Source organism: Sphaerodactylus townsendi, linkage group LG03, assembly GCF_021028975.2.
Source record: "Sphaerodactylus townsendi isolate TG3544 linkage group LG03, MPM_Stown_v2.3, whole genome shotgun sequence".
Taxonomy (NCBI): Eukaryota; Metazoa; Chordata; class Lepidosauria; order Squamata; family Sphaerodactylidae; genus Sphaerodactylus; species Sphaerodactylus townsendi.
In genome coordinates this window covers 64,516,877-64,534,864 of record NC_059427.1, presented here as the reverse complement: position 1 = coordinate 64,534,864, position 17,988 = coordinate 64,516,877, and the positions used below count along the sequence as shown (strand labels likewise).

Sequence of the window (17,988 nt, the reverse complement as noted above, 5' to 3'; positions counted from 1 at the left end):
GCCGCCGCCGCCGCTGCCCCCCGCGCTGCCCGCGTCGCCGCCACTGTTGCCGCTCGCCTCGCCCGCCCGCTCACAAGCAAGCCCGCCGCTGTCGCAAAGCCGGCCCCGGCCGCCAAACGAGGCTTGGCGCGCGACAGCCCGGGCGGAGGGGAGGACGGGGAGTGCTTTACGGCCGCGCCGCTGTGCTTGCGGAGGCTTCCTTCTTCCACGTGCGGGGTAGGAGTTTCCTTCGTGGGCGCCATGAAGCGACCGAGTAAGTCGTGCTGGGGGGGGGGGGGCTGGATTGGGGTTATGGGGCGCAGTAAGTGGGCTGGAGCGCTTCGGGGCGTCTCGCAGCCTCTCGGCTTGCCAGTCCCCCCAAATGTGCCTTTGGTGGGTCGTTGGTTCTGTGGAGGGCTGTGGCAAGCCGAGTGGCCTGATTTCCTCCTTTGAGTGTATGGAGGGGGGGAAAGATTGCTCTTTTGTGGGGGCAGGGGCTTTTAGGGCTACGAAGAACGTATTTAATACTTCTTTATCTCGCCCTTCTCTGAGGAGCTCAGGGCGGCTTCGTTTTATCATCGCAGCAAACAACCCTTTGAGTGAGAAGAGGCTTTGGGGACTAGCCTCAGGTCACCCACCGAGCTTCATGGCCGCGGGAAGATTTGAACCCGCGCCTACTGATGCCAGCCACTTTCGCTGTGCTTGTTGGAGATGTGGATTGTGAGCGCAGTGGGCCGGGCACGTGTCTAGGTCAGGGGTCTGCAACCAATTGGCCATGCTGGCAGGGGCTGATGGGATTTATAGTCCATGAACATCTGGAGAGCTGCAGGTTAGATTGTGTAGTAATCTTAAAATAGCAGAAAAGACGGTTCCGGACTGTTTTACTGTTGCCTCTTGTGAGCAACGCTGAAGAACTGGAAATTATGCTTTAAAGAAATACAATATAAAGATAGCAATATAGTAGTATTGCTTAGATAGATCTCTCCCACTGCTCTTAGGTTAGGCTAACTACATTCCTTAGTTAATTACCCAGACAAGGAGCCCCTCAGTCTATAGGGCTAATTTACTGTTAGATATTGGGAAGATAACCCTTTCCAATATGCAGAGATAGCCATAAACAACTTGAATGTCTAAACACCCCGTCCATGTTTTCCTGGCCTCTCAGGAACTTGATGACCTTACTGTTGTTACAAGAAGTACCATAAACAAGGTGATAGCCGGAGCAGCCAGGATGCAATAGATAACTGTTCTCACATTCACTTGGTTTAGAAATGCGCTGCTTGGGAACTTGTACCAAATGTTTGACGTGGGATAATTTGTTGCAATCCTAAATCTTTTGCAACGTATGTGACTCTGCTTTGATGTACCCCAAAGAGACCCTTTAAAAACCCTGGACCTTCCACCAGTTCGGGGCAGCTCTCATTTTAGGTGGGATCTGTGCTGGCTTAGAAATAAACTCTGCTTTTATTCTGAGTAAGACTTTTGTCTGTAATTGGGAACCTTTGCCTCTCTTTCTTCCCTCTGGCTTGAGGGGAGAAGAGTTCCCTTGCCCTTGGCCTAGGTGGCTGTAACGGAAACTCTAGATAGAGAGGCAGCTCTATTATATTCATAATAACAATAATTCTAATCTGAACCTTGCCAACACTCTTAGGCCCCTTCCGCACATGCAGAATAATGCCTTCAATCCCCTTTCAGTGCACTTTGCAGCTGGATTTTACTGTGCGAAATGGCAAAATCCACTTGCAAACAATTGTGAAAGTGGATTGAAAGTGTATTCTGCATGTGCGGAAGGGGCCTTAGTGCCACGCTATCTTTGGTTAGCAAGTCACTGCTGATTAATGGCGGCCGTCCTGGGGATTTCACGGGAAGAGACGTTCGAAGGCAGATTTCTATTGCCTCCTCGTTATTGCTTGGTGATCTCACAATCAAGACCGACGCTCCTTAACTTTCGAGGCCTGCCCAGATCGGGCCAACCTGTGCCATCCAGGTGAAGGTTTCTTGCGGCTCAGTCCGCCCCTTTCCTGTCGTCCTTAAAAGTCTTTAAGCCTCTCCATTGCTCTCTCTTTAAGAGTAGTTTACGGCCTGCCACCCTGTTTTCTAGCAGGAGAAACTGACTTGCAGAAAGTGTTGGAGTCAGCCGATGATCACGTTTTGCAATGGACTCCCCAACCCCCGTAGGCGAAGAAAGGTCGAATCTTTGTCCCTGTTCTGCTAGGTTTTTTAAAACCATATTTCCATGGTGTTTTTTTACACCAAGACTGAAGTGTGTGATCCATTCTAGCGTTCTGCTGCCTCTTTCCTACTTCTTCCTTTTGTGACTCAACCTGTAGTAGCAGCCATTAGTATTTCCCAGCCTGTGACTCTTGCTGGTCCAAAAGTAAGTTGTGAACTTCTGAACATGGGTCCAAGCCTTTTGCGGTTCTAATGATTTGTGAAGGCTGTTTTGTTTTTGGTTTTTTCAAGTGGGTCATCATACCAAGAAGGTTGGAGACCTATAGGAAAAGTTCGAAACAAAAGGGGAGGGATTATCTCCAGGCCTCTGTATACAGCTCCCAAACATTAAAGTGCTGGTTGTGCTATTTAGAACATAATAGCGGAATTACTGTTGAATTATACAGTGAGTCTCGTTTCCTGGATTCATAGGGAATCATCTATTTTTCTTAAAATCTGACAGGGTAATCAGTTAACTTATTCCCCACTGTTGCTGAATGTGGGGAGCAGAACAGTAGAGGGGAAAATGTTACTCGACCAGGATTTTAAAATCTCAGGTCGATGTCAACCAAGAATTTTCTTTGCTTTTACTTCAGTGCACAGCTAATGTGGATTTTCTGTGCACTCACTTGGGAAGTAAAGCCCAGTGGATTCAGTGGAACACAGTGTTAAATAAACATGGCTGTAATCCTAAACATACGTATGATGTCTTGTGTTTTCCCACAGCCCATATTTTCATTCTCTCACAGCACATAGTTTCATTCGATCTCTCCTTACCTCACTTTCTGTAGCATCTTTCTCCTTTAAAATTAGTTCAGAAAAGTCCTTGCCAAGAACCAAAATAGGTTTTGCAACTAGGAAGCAAGACTGGTATAATAGGTTACCAATCCCTTCCCAAGGAAACTTAATAGGGCCATGGGGGATTTTCCAGGGGCTTAGGTAGAAATAAGGGATGGGATCTTTCTGCAATGCTATTGTAATGATTTATGATTCATACGTACTGAAGAATAGGTTGTGTCCTTTCACATTTTACTCTTTGTTCTGATGTTGTTGCAATTTAAGCATTGCTGCATGGGTTTTCTGGGCTGTGTGACCATGGACTCTTAGGTTTAACTCCTAAGTTTTCACCCGCCTCTGTGGCTGGCGTCTTCAGAGGCATGTCTCTGTAAGATGTGTTTCTCTTTGTGGCACACAGTGGAGTGTTTTGTGTAGTTGGGTATTTGTTTTGTCCACCTCTGAGGTGGGAGGGGGATGAGGTGGATTTCCAAGTTTCTCAATGAACTTCTATTTGCATTTGTTTGTGTATATCCTAGTGATTTGAATGTGTGTTATTAATCTCAGAATTCAGAGTGAGGTGGGAGGGTGGAGAAAAGCAACTGCAAGTAAACTCCACCTGCCCTAGATGCATGCAAATACACCTCATTCCCCTCTCAGGGTGTTTGTTGTGAGGGGGGAAGGGCAAGGAGATTGTAAGCCCCTTTGAGTCTCCTACAGGAGAGAAAGGGGGGATATAAATCCAAACTACTACTACTCCTCTTCTTCATCTTCATGTCAGAGGGGGACAAGACAAATATTCAGCTACACAAAACACTCTGTGTTATCCCTCTGAAGATGCCATCCATACATGCAGATGAATAGTTAGGAGCTAAAACTACCAGACCACGACCGAGTAGCCCAAAAAATCCACAACCACCAGCTGATTCCAGGCATAAAAGCATTCGACAATACATTAAGCATTGCTGTCTTTATTTTCAGAATTGAAGAAAGCTAGTAAGCGCATGACCTGCCACAAACGCTTTAAAATCCAGAAAAAGGTACGTTACGTGTTTTGCAACTGTCAAGAAAAGTGTGTATATAGGGCTGAAATGGAAAAAAAAACCATTCAGTGTTGTTGCAACTACTGGTTTTAGATAGGAACCAAGCACAGAAAGGAAGCAATGGCAATATAATCCTTAAAAGCAGCTGGGCCCTAGCCCGACCTGGGAATGTTGCTTAAAGGCTGCCTCTTCCTTCACCACTGCCTCACCCAAGGGAGGTGGAAAGAAACAATAAGGGAACTGGACATTTTGTGGTAATTAGGGTTAAGATAAAGGAAAGTTGATGAAGAGAACTTTTTTAAAGCTAGAAGTGTGATAATGACAGAACAAGGAATGAAGTTCTGGAGAGAGAAAAATATATTGTGCTCAAAGAAAGGGAGAAGGTATTTTAGAAGAATTGGCTTCTCAGTGATTGGGATTTGCATTTGTTTTTCTTTATGGTTTTAAATAATAAGTGAGCTCGTTAACGTGTATTGCCCCACTCTGTAGCAAAGTTTGATGCTGTCTGTCAGAGAAAGGCTCCTTAGGCTGGAGGAAAGCTTCAAACTTTGCTAAGTAGAATGGTCTGATACATACTATTATTGGATGTGGATAATTCTTGAAGTTTTATTTATGTGGTATCTAGAAAGTGGAATGAAGTTGAGAGAAACAAATACAATCCAGCGTAATGTATTTTCTTGTATACATAAAATAATGCAACAAGACGTTTTAGAACCCAAAACTGCATTATTTGTGCACTGTGAAGAACAGAACTGAATGAGAATCTATGTAATAGCTATGAAAATCTTTGATAATGAAGTACAATTATTTTTACAGGTACGAGAACACAACAGAAAAGTACGGAAACAAGCAAAGAAAAAGGGACACAAAAAACCCAAGAAAGATATTGGAATTCCTAATGCAGCACCTTTTAAGGAGACCATTCTTCGGGAAGCAGAACAAAGGAAGCAAAGGGTAAAATAACTGATGTGATGGTGCATCATAATAGAGTAGCAAAATGGATTATTTGCTGTCAGAGGTAATGGTAGTAGTTAAGCCAGAAAGTGAGTGTGTGTGTTAAGTGCTGTCAGGTTGCTTCCAGTTCAGTTCAGTGGTCTGATGGATGAAGAGGAGAAAACAAACCTGACTTAATTTGAACAGGATTTTATGTGTCTGATTCTGCAACTTGATGAATGAAAGGTTGTTATAGGCTTAGATCCGTGACTTCCTTTCAACAATGGTTCCTGTAACTTCTGCTAAGACTTCCTTCAACAAATAAATACTTTCTCTGTTGGAGAATTTTTTTCTCTAATGTGCAAGGTATATTCTAGTGAGATAAGTCTTTCTTTCTTGATGTCTTTCTTTCTTGAAGTCTTTCTCTCTGGAGGAAGGGAGTCTTAGGATTCAACATATGCAGTAACAAAGAAAAATACGGTGGAGCTAAACATCCATTCAAGATTGTTGCTTTGTGCATGCCAGGTATCATGTGATGACGTTGATGCTAGTTCCTGTGTTCTGATGAGCTTTTCCCAGTCTTTCTTCACTATATTATTAAAAATGACAAGTACATCTTGATAATTAAATTCTGAATAATCATTTGTAAAATATTTCCTTTCTGTTTTCATTCTTAACATATCCTACCATCTTTGTTCTCTCATACAACACAGTTGGTTTTGTTAGCCCAGTGATTCTGAAAGAGGGTTGGACTCTACAAAGCTTTGAGGGACATTAAGAACTTTTGGAGACAAATGGGAGGGGCTTTTTACATGTTGTCCTCCCCAGTTGTGGTGACTTGTGACAGCCAGCAGAAGAAAGTTGTTTCACAGTACCCATTCCAACATGATAATAAAGTTCCAGATTATAGATTTCTCCTCCTAGACCTTTAAAAAGTTGCGTGAAGTAAACAGGAATCAAACCTATCACAAATCAGCTGATAGCCATCATACACAACTGATGAGCAAATGTATATATAAAAAAATGTATTTGTATAAATTAATAACGTTGTTTTGTTATCACTGCAAGTTTTGTGTCCTAATTTTTAAAAAAAATTGTGGCACCTGGAGCATTTGATGATGCTGTTGTATACTTTGTGGAGGGTAGTAGATTAGGGATCAAGAACCTCAGGTTTAGCTGAGTGAAAGTGACTGACCAAAGGTTTACCAAAGAGATTTATGACCTAAATGGGGACTTCCATAGATTTCCCAATCCAAGTTGAAGGTATTAGTCTCTCTGAACAGTATAGGAGACTATTTATCCTCATGATTTTATATCATTTGTATGTATGTGAACAGCGTGAAGAATTGAAACAACAGCAAAAACTTGATCGACAGAAGGTACAAGAAAAGAAACGCAAACAAGAAGCTAATAAGAAGGATGCCCGTAAAGAAAAACAATGTGAAAAGGTATATGTTCTTGGGAAAGCACTTGAAGTTTAGCTTGAGAGAAATACACAAGGAAAGCATTCTGTTCACTAACAAAACTTATTTATTACTTTCGATTTATTACCTTTGGAGAATGGTCTCTAGAAACTACCCCCTGCCTGTCTGCAGTGCCAGCTCAGTACCTTAGTTTGCTAGCTAACTACTGTTTTTCCCAATGGTAGGCAGGCAATCTTCCTGCTCCTTTCATATCCCATGGTGTGATTGGATAGTAGGAAGAGAAGGAAGCAGGAAGATGCCAGAGTCAGGAAACATGTTTAAGTTTGAATCGATTTGTGTTAAAAATTCTGATTTTTAATGCATTTTTAATTTCAAATTAAAGTTATGTGTTTGCTTTAAAAAAAAATCTGCCAAATACAGTGCAGGTGAAGCGAAAAAAGTTTTCAGTCTTAACATTATCAATGTTTGTGTCAGACAAGATAGTCTTGATTTCTAAATGCTCTTTCTGTATTCCCAAATGTTTACTATAGGAATCAGCCACTAAGCCTAGAGCAAACTCAGAACAGCAGATAGATAAACATTCAAAGAAATTCATTTGCAAGGAACTTAAAAAGGTATGGCTTGTTCTGTTTTTGGTATTAGAGTTGTTTTATTTACTGAAATATTAATCTTTTTATGTTCCCCTTTAGTTCATACATTTTCAAGCAAAAGTGTGATTCTGATATGCTTTATTTTTAATTATAAATTAACCCTGTGCATGCAATTACATTTTAATAGTAATAATTGTTACTGCTTTCCTATATAAAACTATTATTCTTATTTTAGTTGCATCCCTTACTGAGAACCAGAAAAATCCAAAGTAGTTATACGTGATTATAAAACTAGAAGCAGAAACTCTCCAAGACTTGCAGGGATATTTAATTTCCCCTTTCTCTGCTATTTCCTCTTTCCTTAAATAATCAATAGACTCTGCCCATTTACTTTTTTCTTCTCTTCTTCCCACCCAACAACCAGCCTACCATTACCTATTCCCCCACCCCGAGACTCTGTCTGGGAAAACTGTGGTCCAGGCCCACTTGCATGGTAGGGAACCCTCAAGAATTTGGGAGGCACATCATTTCCCTCTGTGTTCGCCTTTTTACATTATATCCCCATTGTCGTCTCCGGGCAACTCCCATATTCTCTTTTCTTTCCCTGCCTCATTCTCTCCTTCCCAGCCATTCAGCAACCTGTCTTTTATCTGCCTCCCATCATTAGCTATATTTATTGTTTATTTACTTCATTTATACTCCCACTTTTTCCCACAATGGGGACCAAAGCAGCTTATTCTCCTGTTTTCCTTTTTATCCTCACAACAACCCTGTTAGGTAGCTTAAGCTGAAAATATATGACTTGTACAACATCACCTAGTGAGCTTCCATGGCAAACTGGTGTTTAGAATTCTCCCAACCCTTACTCTGAAACTCTTTAACTGCTACACCACGCTGGTTTTCGTAGAGTGGCTGCTGTTGAACAGCAGCAAGTAGATAGGCTTAGGTGAGTGAGTTTTTCACTTGGATGGTATTATTATGAGATGGTTGCTGCCTTGCCTGGCCCAATGAATACTCTCTCAAGGGCCAGAACAACCCTGGAAAGGGCCCTGTCCCTTCCCCCTGCCTCATAGAGGCAGAAATCAAGCCTAGAATGCTGTGGTTGCCAAGCAGTTGCCACTGAGGGTTTCCTTTTCTTTCCCCTCCCTAAAAGTACAAGTGTTCCTTTCATCATGTTGGGGATTTTTTTTAACCCTCCAGTCTATTTTTTTAAGGTTTCTGATTTTTCTGGAAAACTGGGGTGTTTTCAGGTTTGTACAAAGATCTGTCATCTCTGTTCACAAGTTCAGTCTCTGTAGTTAGGTACCATATATACTCGTGTATAAGTCGACCTGCATATAAGTCGAGGTACCTAATTTCACCACAAAAACTGGGAAAACTTATTGACGCATATAAGTCGAAAGGGGGAAATGGAGCGGCTGCTGGTAAATTTCAAAAATAAAAATAGATACCAATTAAATTAAATTAATTGAGGCATCAGTAGGTTAAATGTTTTTGAATATTTATTTCAAAGAAAAACCGTAAACTAGCTCTGTAAGTGGAAAAGAGGGTCAACAAAAACAATATGGTCTCAACAATAACTTTAAAAGTACAAAAACCTTAGCTCAATCAGCAACCAAGCTATAACACAAGAGTTAAAATCCTTCAAAACTGGATTTTTGGTCAGGGGAGGAATGTTTATGTTAGCAGTACCAACATTTCAGAGTATCTTTAGGAGACCCTCCTGATGATACCACCCAGGTTTGATGAAGTTTGGTTCAGGGGGTGCAAAGTTATGCACCCTCAAAAGGGTAGCCCCATCGACTATTAGCTTCCATTGGAAACAATGGGGGATGGGAGCACCCACTTTGGGGATCCATAATTTTGGACCCCCTGAACCAAACATCACCAAACCTGGCTGGTATCAGCAAGAGATTATCCTGATGATACCACCCAGGTTTAGTAAAGTTTGGTTGAAGGGGTCCAAAGTTATGGACCCTCAAAATGTAGCCCCATCTACTATTAGCCCCCATTGGAAACAATGGGGACACTCCCTTTGGGGGTCCATATCTTTGGACCCCCCTGAACCAAACTTTACCAAACTTGGGTGGTATCATCAGGTGGGTATCTTTAAAAATCCCTGAAATTATGGTGTCGCTAGCCTAAAAATTGCGCCCCCTGGTGGCCGACAAAATAAAACCCTAAAATATTTTTTAAAATACACCTCACTCGTGTATAAGTCGAGGGGGGCTTTTTCAGCACAAAAAAATGTGCTGAAAAATTTGACTTATATGCGAGTATATACGGTGTCCTTAGATTTGTCTGACTTTGCTATTAGAGTATAAATGATGATGAAACTGAAATAACTGAATGAGATACTCATTTTTAATGTTCTTGTTCAGTGCTGAGGTTTTTGACACATTGTACTAATGGAAGCACTGAATGGAATTTGACTTTACTCAGTTCCTTGCTTCTCTTCTTTTGGAAATGCTGTCAGTTGTTTATGGCAACCTTCTGCTATTTTAATGAATGATTTGTGTTGAAAATGTTGACATTTGTTCTATGTAGATTCTAGTCTATAGCAAATTCAATGTCTTGTGACGCTGAAGACAGTTAAAATGGGCCTTTCCAAAGCAGTATTAAATTCAGCTGCTTTGGAGATGGTGTTCTTCTAACAAATAATTCTTAAGTAAACAGTTACAACTTGATATGTTCATGACTTCAAAGTGGCAGTGCAGGAACATTGAATTAAGTGTCTGGCTGTCTTTTTTTTTTGACAATTTTAATTCTGAAGTTGAGAATATACATCTTTACTCTGTTTCTCTTTAGGTGATTGAGGCTTCTGATGTAGTGCTGGAAGTTTTAGATGCAAGAGATCCTCTAGGCTGTCGGTGTCCACAGGTGGAGCAATTTGTTGGCCAGTCAGATGGAGGCAAACCATTACTGCTGGTTTTAAACAAAATTGGTAAGTATAATATCTTAGAGCCTACCAAACAACTTTATTTGCAGCCCAATTAAGCAAACTGCTTGGAGGCTTTTTTATAATGTCATTACCCCAGAAAAAGACCTACTAGTAGTCCAACACTATACATGTTTACTTGGAAGTGAATTCCACTCTTCTCAGTGTTTCTGACTCTAAAATAAGAATAAATAGGATTGCAAACTTTAGGTGTAATCCTCGCTTAGAAATAAGTTCCATTGTCACCAGTGGTACTTAGTCCTGGGTAAATGTATTTGGGTTTGATATCTTTTTCTTCTGATATCGGTGGGCCAGTCACACACACTTATCCTAACCTACCTCACAGGGTTGTTGCAAGCTTAAAATGGAGGAGAGCAGAACTCTTTGGGTCCCAGTTGGGGTCCAACTTATTAAATAAATGAAATGGAACTGGATTCATTTTAGCAGGGGCTCTAAAGCTTAACTGGGCTGTAGACCACCTTTTTAATCAGATAAGTGATTTTCCATTGAAATGTGAGCAGTGAGGAAGATACAAAAATGCACTGACATATCTGTGAAGACTGTCAGATCCAACTCTGAGCTCACTATTTTTGCAGGAGCAAGGTTGCCAAGCTTTTAGCCACTTCTGTCCCTTTAATATAGTTTGATGGGAAGATATTAGCAGATAAAAATGCTTATCTCCATACTGTGGAAATTTCCACCTGCTGAATTCCAGGTAACAAGGTGCTTGTGAAATCATAGGGCCAAGCTAGGCCCGGAGGTGCGTGGGTAAAAAAGGGCAAAGGGAAATACCTTTTCCAGTAGTTATCTCTTATTTGTGAATTTCAGAAAAGAACAAGGCTAATTACAAAAAAAGAAGCTTTGTCAGCTTTGAGATGTCCATGTGTGGTCTTCAGAAGTCTACAGGGTCATGTACTCTTTACACCTCCTGCTTTGCTGAGAGAGTGAATCATACCTGGTGTCTCATTTGGATGAAAAGGAAATTGCAGCTTGTTCTTGTTTAAAAATCAGAATTGCAAATCATAGTTTAATCCTAGTTTGTTAGCAAGAAACAGACTGCAGTTCATCAAAACTGCCCAGTGCAGATATCTCAACAGACTGTTCAGTTACAAACCAAGATGTCAGGGGTGGGGGGCTTCCTGGTTCTCGTCACAAACCATAATCTTCATAATTGACTGAATACTGCAGAATAAATCTCAGTTTTTTAAAACCACTTTTTCTTAGAACATACTGTGCAGCCATGTTTGTGAACCACTGGATTTCTTTTCACTTTTTTCAGATCTTGTACCAAAGGAGAACGTAGAGAAATGGTTGCATTATTTAAATCAGGAACTTCCAACTGTTGCGTTTAAATCTGCAATGCAGATAAAAGACAGAACTGTGGTAAGAGCAACTCATCCTCTGCTTTACGGTGCTGTAAGAGGTGGTAACTGATTGAATGAACATTATGGAAACCAGTAATTCTTGATAAGAAGATGATAATCATAATTTGCAAGCTTGCTTTTTCAACCTAATTTGCATGTTAAGAGGTAGTCTAACATCATCCACCTATGTCTATTACTTGAGAATGGAGGTGAAGAGACAGTTGGTTTTGGATAATAGTGTTAACCAGGAGGAGCCCTGATGGGCCTTCTCTCACACAGTCTAGCTGTTCATTATTCCCACTGTTTCTCCAGTGCTGGTGAAATTTTACCACCCATCCTGTTCACAAGGAACAGCACAAAGAGACAGAAAAGCAGCAAAAGGCTTTTACTTAGAAATTGGGAACGATCCTGAGGCTCATGTCAAGTTAACTTTCAACATTTTGTGTCCCTAGAAAGCATTTGTGAGCATTTCGTTATAAGCTGGGGCAATCTAAGAATCTTCTGTGAAATCCACTAATGTTTAGATGCTTTAAACTTCTTTGTGTGTAAAACACTGAAAATAATTTGTGCAAGCGAACAATAAATGTTGCTTGATCTCTTTTTAGTGTTCGTTATTGCAAAAGCACTACATGTATTCATCAGTTAACCAGCAAAATTTCTATCCAAAACTGGGCCTTCACAGTTGTGTTTTAAATTGGTTGACCAAGGGTCATATGGAATGTGTATCAAATGACAGAACGATTCTGCTCTCTTCCCTGTTTCTTTTACTAATCCAGGTCTGAAGTAATCTCCTGCCATTCATTTCAGATGTATTGTAGTTGAATCATTTCCACCTGCTTAGAAAACTAATGTTATGAAAGTGCTTTCTTATTTATAGCATGGCTCAGCATTTCGCTGGAGTTCCTTCCCCCTGAACACAATAGGATAATGCATGTTGTATTCCTTGGTTCTGACTTTTTATATTTTTAATTTAAATTTACAGCAAGTGAAGAAGGTCAGTAAAAGAGGTGCTGCATATATTGATCTGTCAAGGGCCAGCTTGTGCTTTGGGGGTGATTGTCTGCTAAAACTTCTTCAAGACTATAGCGTGGTAAAAGGTAGCGTTATACAGGTTGGTGTAGTAGGTAAGTACATTTTTATTTATTCCTTCTGAAGTTAAATACATGATAAGTATTTAAACATGGTCACCTTCATGGTTTTAACTGCTATGCGACATCTAAAAACTGGTGCTCTTCCTCTGTGTTGTCACTCTTATAGCAAACTGAACACTAGCAATAGAGGCATTGTCTTGAGCAATAATTGTGGTTCTCATAAAATGCTGGAAATCATACCTTTGTGTTTGTCATTCAGCTTTATTGAGCTACTGAAGGTTAAAATTGACTGGCCGTGGCCAGGATCTTAATAATTTCGTGCATGCTCTTAGGCACCTAAGTCACCTGGTTTTGCTTTTCCAGCTGTAATACTTTGCTCATATTGAATGCATCTCAGCAGGCTATTCCACAGACAAGGGCAGCTTTTCAGTATTAACACAGGACTCATTTATTAATGGAGTTCTTGAATAGATCCACTGGCAAATGCAACACTAGGGGTTTAAGGTCCTAGATGATCTTTCACTCTTTTGTACCTGATACACCCCTTTGCGTTCTTCAGTATCTCCTTCTCAAGTGGTGTACATGATGGGCATGTAAGAAAGGTACCTTTTTTTGGCTTGCCTGTTCTGTTGTATTACTGAGTGAGAAATGAGGACATACCCTATGTCTTACTGTTACAGTGAAGACTTCAGATCCAACTCTGATCTCACTCTACAGGCAGTTTTTAAAAGGCAATTCTATATGAAAATATTTTACTGACAACAAAATGCTGTCAAAAATCAGAAAAATGGCAAAGCATCTCCAAAATTTCCCTTGTCTCTATAGTGCTGAAAAGATGAAGAAAATATTGTGACATGAATTCAGTTTTACAAACAGGCCATTTCTGCTTGGAACACCATTACATGCAGACACAGATGGAATCTTGAATGGTTTCACTCCATCAGACTTTCCATAAAAATGGGACCATACTTGACAGTCTATAGCTCTCTTTTTATTTTTTTTTGTGGGGGTAGGGAGAGAATGAAAATCATCCTTGTTTCTGCCACTTAATTCAAAATGGTGGGAAACAGGATTTTCAATGTAGCCACTATTTTATAGCATTTTTAAAAGGGAAAATTATGTTTCCCTAGGTGTTTGTCAGTCATTGGAGAGTAAAAGGGTACAGGCAAGGGGTAAATGAGAGCCTGCACAGTTGGGCACACTTAGGCTTCATTCTGGGCTTAAAGCACAGGTTTGGTGGGTTTAAAGGAGGGAGCTGGAAAAGAGACCTACCGGTACTTACAGAGAGAAAACATACAATTCACTTTTCCTCCTGTGCAAAATAATCCCTCTTGTATATTTCTATATCTGGCATGCCACATAAGTTGTAATTAATATATTTATATTGTTTGTCTTTATCTTCAGGTTTCCCCAATGTGGGGAAAAGCAGTGTTGTCAATAGTATGAAACAGATGCGTGCCTGCAACGTGGGACCTGTGAGAGGCCTTACAAAGTTAGTTTGGTTTTTGTAAAGCAGCTCCTTTTGAGCCTACCATCTACTTGTGATATTTCCTGTAGTTTTGCCTTTATTTGTTCATTCTCTGCACCTGTGTACAGAAGCCATAACTGAGCTAGTCTCTTCCTAGTTACAGATGCTGGAGATATTTTAATGGTAACTGGAATAGATTCTATTAAGAAAATTAATCGTTTACTAATATTAATTGACATAATGGAATATTTAAGGTGCACTTTTCTCTTTTTTCATTGGTAGGATAAGGTGTTGATTGTTAACTTATAAACAAATAAAATGCCAAAAGGTTTTCATTGAATTTGTTTAAGTGAAGCATACTGTTAATCGCAAAATCTATTCTAGACCAACTATTTTAACTTCATTGTTCTCTTATTTGGATAAGGAATTGAGGGTTTTGAACAAAGTGTGTCTCAGAGACAAAGTGGAGCATAGGCCTGCCATGGTTCAATAGTGACATCCTCAAGTGGTTGTAGATTTGTGCTGTCCATGAAATATTGCAGCTGGCTTTCCAGGATGATTCCATTTGCTCAAAGTGGGCATGTTGTTTTTTATGTACTGTTTCTTTATCAAATGCTTCTTAAGTTTGTTTGAACTTATTTTTCTTGTGTATATTTTTTCAAAGGTGCATGCAGATAGTTCTTGTAAACGAGCAGATTAAGATGTTAGACAGTCCTAGTATTATTGTGGCACCTTCCAGCTCTCCTCTTGCTGTGGCACTGAGAAGTACAACAGATGCTGATTCTGGAAACTTAATTGATTCAGTAAATGCAGTTCTGAAACTCTGCAGCAAACAGCAGGTAAAGCATAGTTTCCTGATCCTTTCTTAGCTTCTGGTGTTTCAGAGCTCACATGTTATAGTTAATGAAAGAGGAAGTCCTTGTGCTTTCTGGCCAACTAAGCATAGCCAGTGTAGCCACTGTTTGGGAATAAACCTTTTCTGTGCCTTAGGTAGACTGAGATGCATGGACCCATAAGTATGATCCAGCTCTTCATGCTACACAGATAAAATTTATGTTTCTTCTGTCCCAAAGCATAATTGTTTTAACAGAATTAAGTTGTAGTTAACACCATGTTGGCAATGTGGGAAATGAGGATATCTGTTGTGTCTTATTATGATAGTGAAGACATCAGATCCAACTCTGATCTTGCTGTTGCCTAATGGTGCTTCCCAAGGAATTCCAGCACAGTTCTGCCTCTTGTCCTAACTGGAGCAGGAACATGCTGCTCTTGCTGTGTGACAAGGAATAAAAGACAATAAATAATAGAAAAATCAAAGGCGCTAATGTTAGGTACTAGCTCTCAAGTAACTCTTCTCCAATTGTGGAGATGCTGCTGAGATTGTGCAAGAACTGATTTATTCAATGGCAATTGAGAATGATACATTTGATGGGGTTTTCTATTTATTTTAGATCATGATGTATTACAATATTCCAGATTATCGAAATCCTTTGGAATTTTTAACACTACTCGCTCAGAAGAGAGGAATGCTGAAAAAAGGAGGTGTCCCTAACACAGAAGGTGCAGCAAAAATACTGCTGTGTGACTGGACAGGGTAAATATTTAGAAATTTCCTGGGTAAAATAAGCTGTCGCACTGACACTCAAAAAGAGTGCGATGCTTGGAAGGACTTGAGGCCCACCCAGATTAACTGTACTTGGCAGCCACTGTATTAAAAAAACTTGGCAAGGGGGAAGCATATTATGTGAAATGAAATGCTATGTGTCATTAGACATGCATAATTTGATTGTGTAGATTCTCTGTCCTGTTTACTAAGCTTAAGGAAGACATTGCAGTGGCAGTTTATACTGAAAAAGGCAGTTGCCTTCGTTAATAATAGAAGGTGTGATGCAAGGGCATTGTCAGTACATTCACTCAATTATGTGTCTTTCTGCCCTCTCCCCTTCAGAACCATGTAGTTATTAGATGTGTGTCTGAATAGCTGCTGTTTTGAGTATATGATGTTTCATGCTTCTGCAAACGTTACTTTTTCTTAGTGCCAAAATGAGTTATCATTCACGACCCCCTGTATTGTGGAGCCCATCACCACACCTTTCCAGTGAAGCTTTAGCAGCAGTGAAACAAGCTTTTAGCTTTGAAGAACTGGAAGAAGATAACAAAAACACATTGAAAGGTGAGGCTACATAACCCTTTTGTGTGGGCCATGCTTTAAAGAAAAGTTATGCCAGTTCTCTTTTAGATCATTGTTGGAGTTAAACCCCCACACCTTCCCTTCTGCCTGTAGTCTTGCTCTCCTGCTTCTGTTAGCCTCTGAGGCAGTGATGGCGAACCCATGGCACAGGTGCCAGAGGTGGCACTCGGAGCCCGCTCTGTGGGCACGCACACACAGAGTTCATCATGTGGGGGGCAGAAAATCACACACCCCCACAAACACATCTAGGCTGGCCTGGGCCATTGAGCACGATGTGCGTGCACTGGGGTGAGCAGGGAGGACTTGGCTGGCGGACCTGGTGCCTGTGCTCTGGGTGGCTGCTGCCTTGGGGGGGGGGGCGCAGAGGAGGCAGAGATGCTAGAGAGGCACAGAGCAGTGCACGTGGGACTTGCTGGAGGCTAGAGCAGGCTGGCCCCTGCTCAAGCGGGTGGGGTGGAGGAAGAGGGAGCCAACCGTTTTTTTCTAAACTAAAACCCCAGCATTCAATTGCCGGGTTGGCACTTTGCGATAAATAAGTGGGGTTTTGGTTGCAATTTGGGCACTCGGTCTCAAAAAGGTTCGCCATCACTGCTCTGAGGGAAGAGGACTTCAGTGTTTACCTCTGTCCTCCACTTTTCTCCTCCTCTCTCCAACCTTCCTCCTCTCTCCAAGGAGCCATCTTAGCCTTAATACCACCACATAAGCAGCACGAGCTTTGCATGTGTCAGCAACCCTTCCCAGGAGACAGGACAGAGTGGCAGGGTGGGTGTCTATTTGCCTGGGAGTTGAGCTCCACCTCTTGCAAGGGGTGCTACATCTGGTCCCAGTCTCCGTAACTGTCACTCCTGCCCTGCCAGTCAGCTGTAAGGTAGAGTGGAAATGCTTGAACCCCAGCAGTGCTGTCTGACTTTATGCCATAGCTCAGCTTCAGCCAGATATTTAGGAGCCACATCAGCAAGTTCCCGCCTTCTCCTCCTGGTCCATGGGTTAATCCAGATTGTTTATGAACTCCTGGTAGACCTGCCCTGCCCTGCAGGCTGTCAGAGATCTGCAGCAGCTGCTAGTCTTGCTGCATCCCCCTCCCCCCACTTCAGATATACTAGTTATTTTGCTAATAGGCAGCAGCACTTTCATTATCAAAAGGGGGAAAGTTTCTATTGCCCTCACTCTGGAATTCTAGATAGCTGAATTTGAGTGGGACTATGCTGATAGAGGCAGGTTTAATTTTCCACAGCTGTCACGTTGTTCGGTGGGGAAAAAATAAACCAGCTGCCATTTTGGATAAGGCTAAGGGGAAGCAAAAACTATTCCTCACCCTAAATACTGGGATTTACTGTTGGCCTTTTCCTGAAATTTTTTAGAAGAGTGGTAGTAGGTTGTGCTAATATGTTTAACTGATATTTCTTTAACAGCTAGCAAATACCCAAATCCAGCAAGTAGCATTGCATTTCAGTCTCCTGGCTTCACTGATGGTATTATAGATGATACTGAAGTACCAGAGGAAGTACTGGAAAAAAAGAACAAGGAAGTGAGTGAAGATGCTGAGGAATTATCTGAAGACAAAGATGAGGAGGATGGAATGGAAAGTGAAGAGGTAAAGGTGGTAAACTGTAACAGAACTAGTTATAACACATATAATGGGTATACTTAATGAAGATTAAAAAGGAGTGGCATTTAGGACCTGGTTGCACAGAAGCCCTGTTCATGTTATTGTGAATGCACGTGTGTCCTGCATGTAAATGTATACTTCTGTTCATAGGAGAAACCGGTATGCATTCACTTTGCAGTTGAAATGAGAGGATAGTACCTAGTTAAATGTAAGGTTTGTCTCACGTTCTGCTAAACCTAATGGTTGATAGTAACATGAAATTTACTCAGTGTATATTGTACACTGATTGTATGTGCATTAACTGTAATGTGAACAGGGCTGGAGTGGGCAGCCAGATCACAATCTTATATCCTCTTTTCTACCTGAAGGTTGG

At 41.1% G+C, this 17,988-nt stretch overlaps 1 protein-coding gene and 3 non-coding genes across 4 annotated transcripts in view; all 4 read left to right on the top strand.

Moving 5' to 3' along the window:
- The first annotated feature begins 87 nt into the window (after positions 1–87).
- GNL3 (G protein nucleolar 3) overlaps positions 88–17,988 on the top strand; it is an 18,777-nt gene continuing 876 nt past the window's right edge. The window contains exons 1-13 of the mRNA XM_048487952.1: positions 88–253; positions 3,946–4,004; positions 4,824–4,961; positions 6,278–6,388; positions 6,895–6,978; positions 9,763–9,898; positions 11,172–11,275; positions 12,239–12,380; positions 13,752–13,839; positions 14,480–14,654; positions 15,267–15,409; positions 15,852–15,988; positions 17,419–17,600. Coding sequence (XP_048343909.1) covers positions 241–253; positions 3,946–4,004; positions 4,824–4,961; positions 6,278–6,388; positions 6,895–6,978; positions 9,763–9,898; positions 11,172–11,275; positions 12,239–12,380; positions 13,752–13,839; positions 14,480–14,654; positions 15,267–15,409; positions 15,852–15,988; positions 17,419–17,600 — 1,512 coding nt within the window. The 5' untranslated portion in view covers positions 88–240. The remainder of the gene's footprint in view (positions 254–3,945; positions 4,005–4,823; positions 4,962–6,277; positions 6,389–6,894; positions 6,979–9,762; positions 9,899–11,171; positions 11,276–12,238; positions 12,381–13,751; positions 13,840–14,479; positions 14,655–15,266; positions 15,410–15,851; positions 15,989–17,418; positions 17,601–17,988) is intronic.
- Positions 10,408–10,484, top strand: LOC125430358. The gene has a single exon (XR_007244145.1). It is a non-coding gene; the product is annotated as a small nucleolar RNA SNORD19 (small nucleolar RNA).
- Positions 12,991–13,064, top strand: LOC125430359. The gene has a single exon (XR_007244146.1). It is a non-coding gene; the product is annotated as a small nucleolar RNA SNORD19 (small nucleolar RNA).
- LOC125430361 lies at positions 14,940–15,013 on the top strand. The gene has a single exon (XR_007244147.1). It is a non-coding gene; the product is annotated as a small nucleolar RNA SNORD19 (small nucleolar RNA).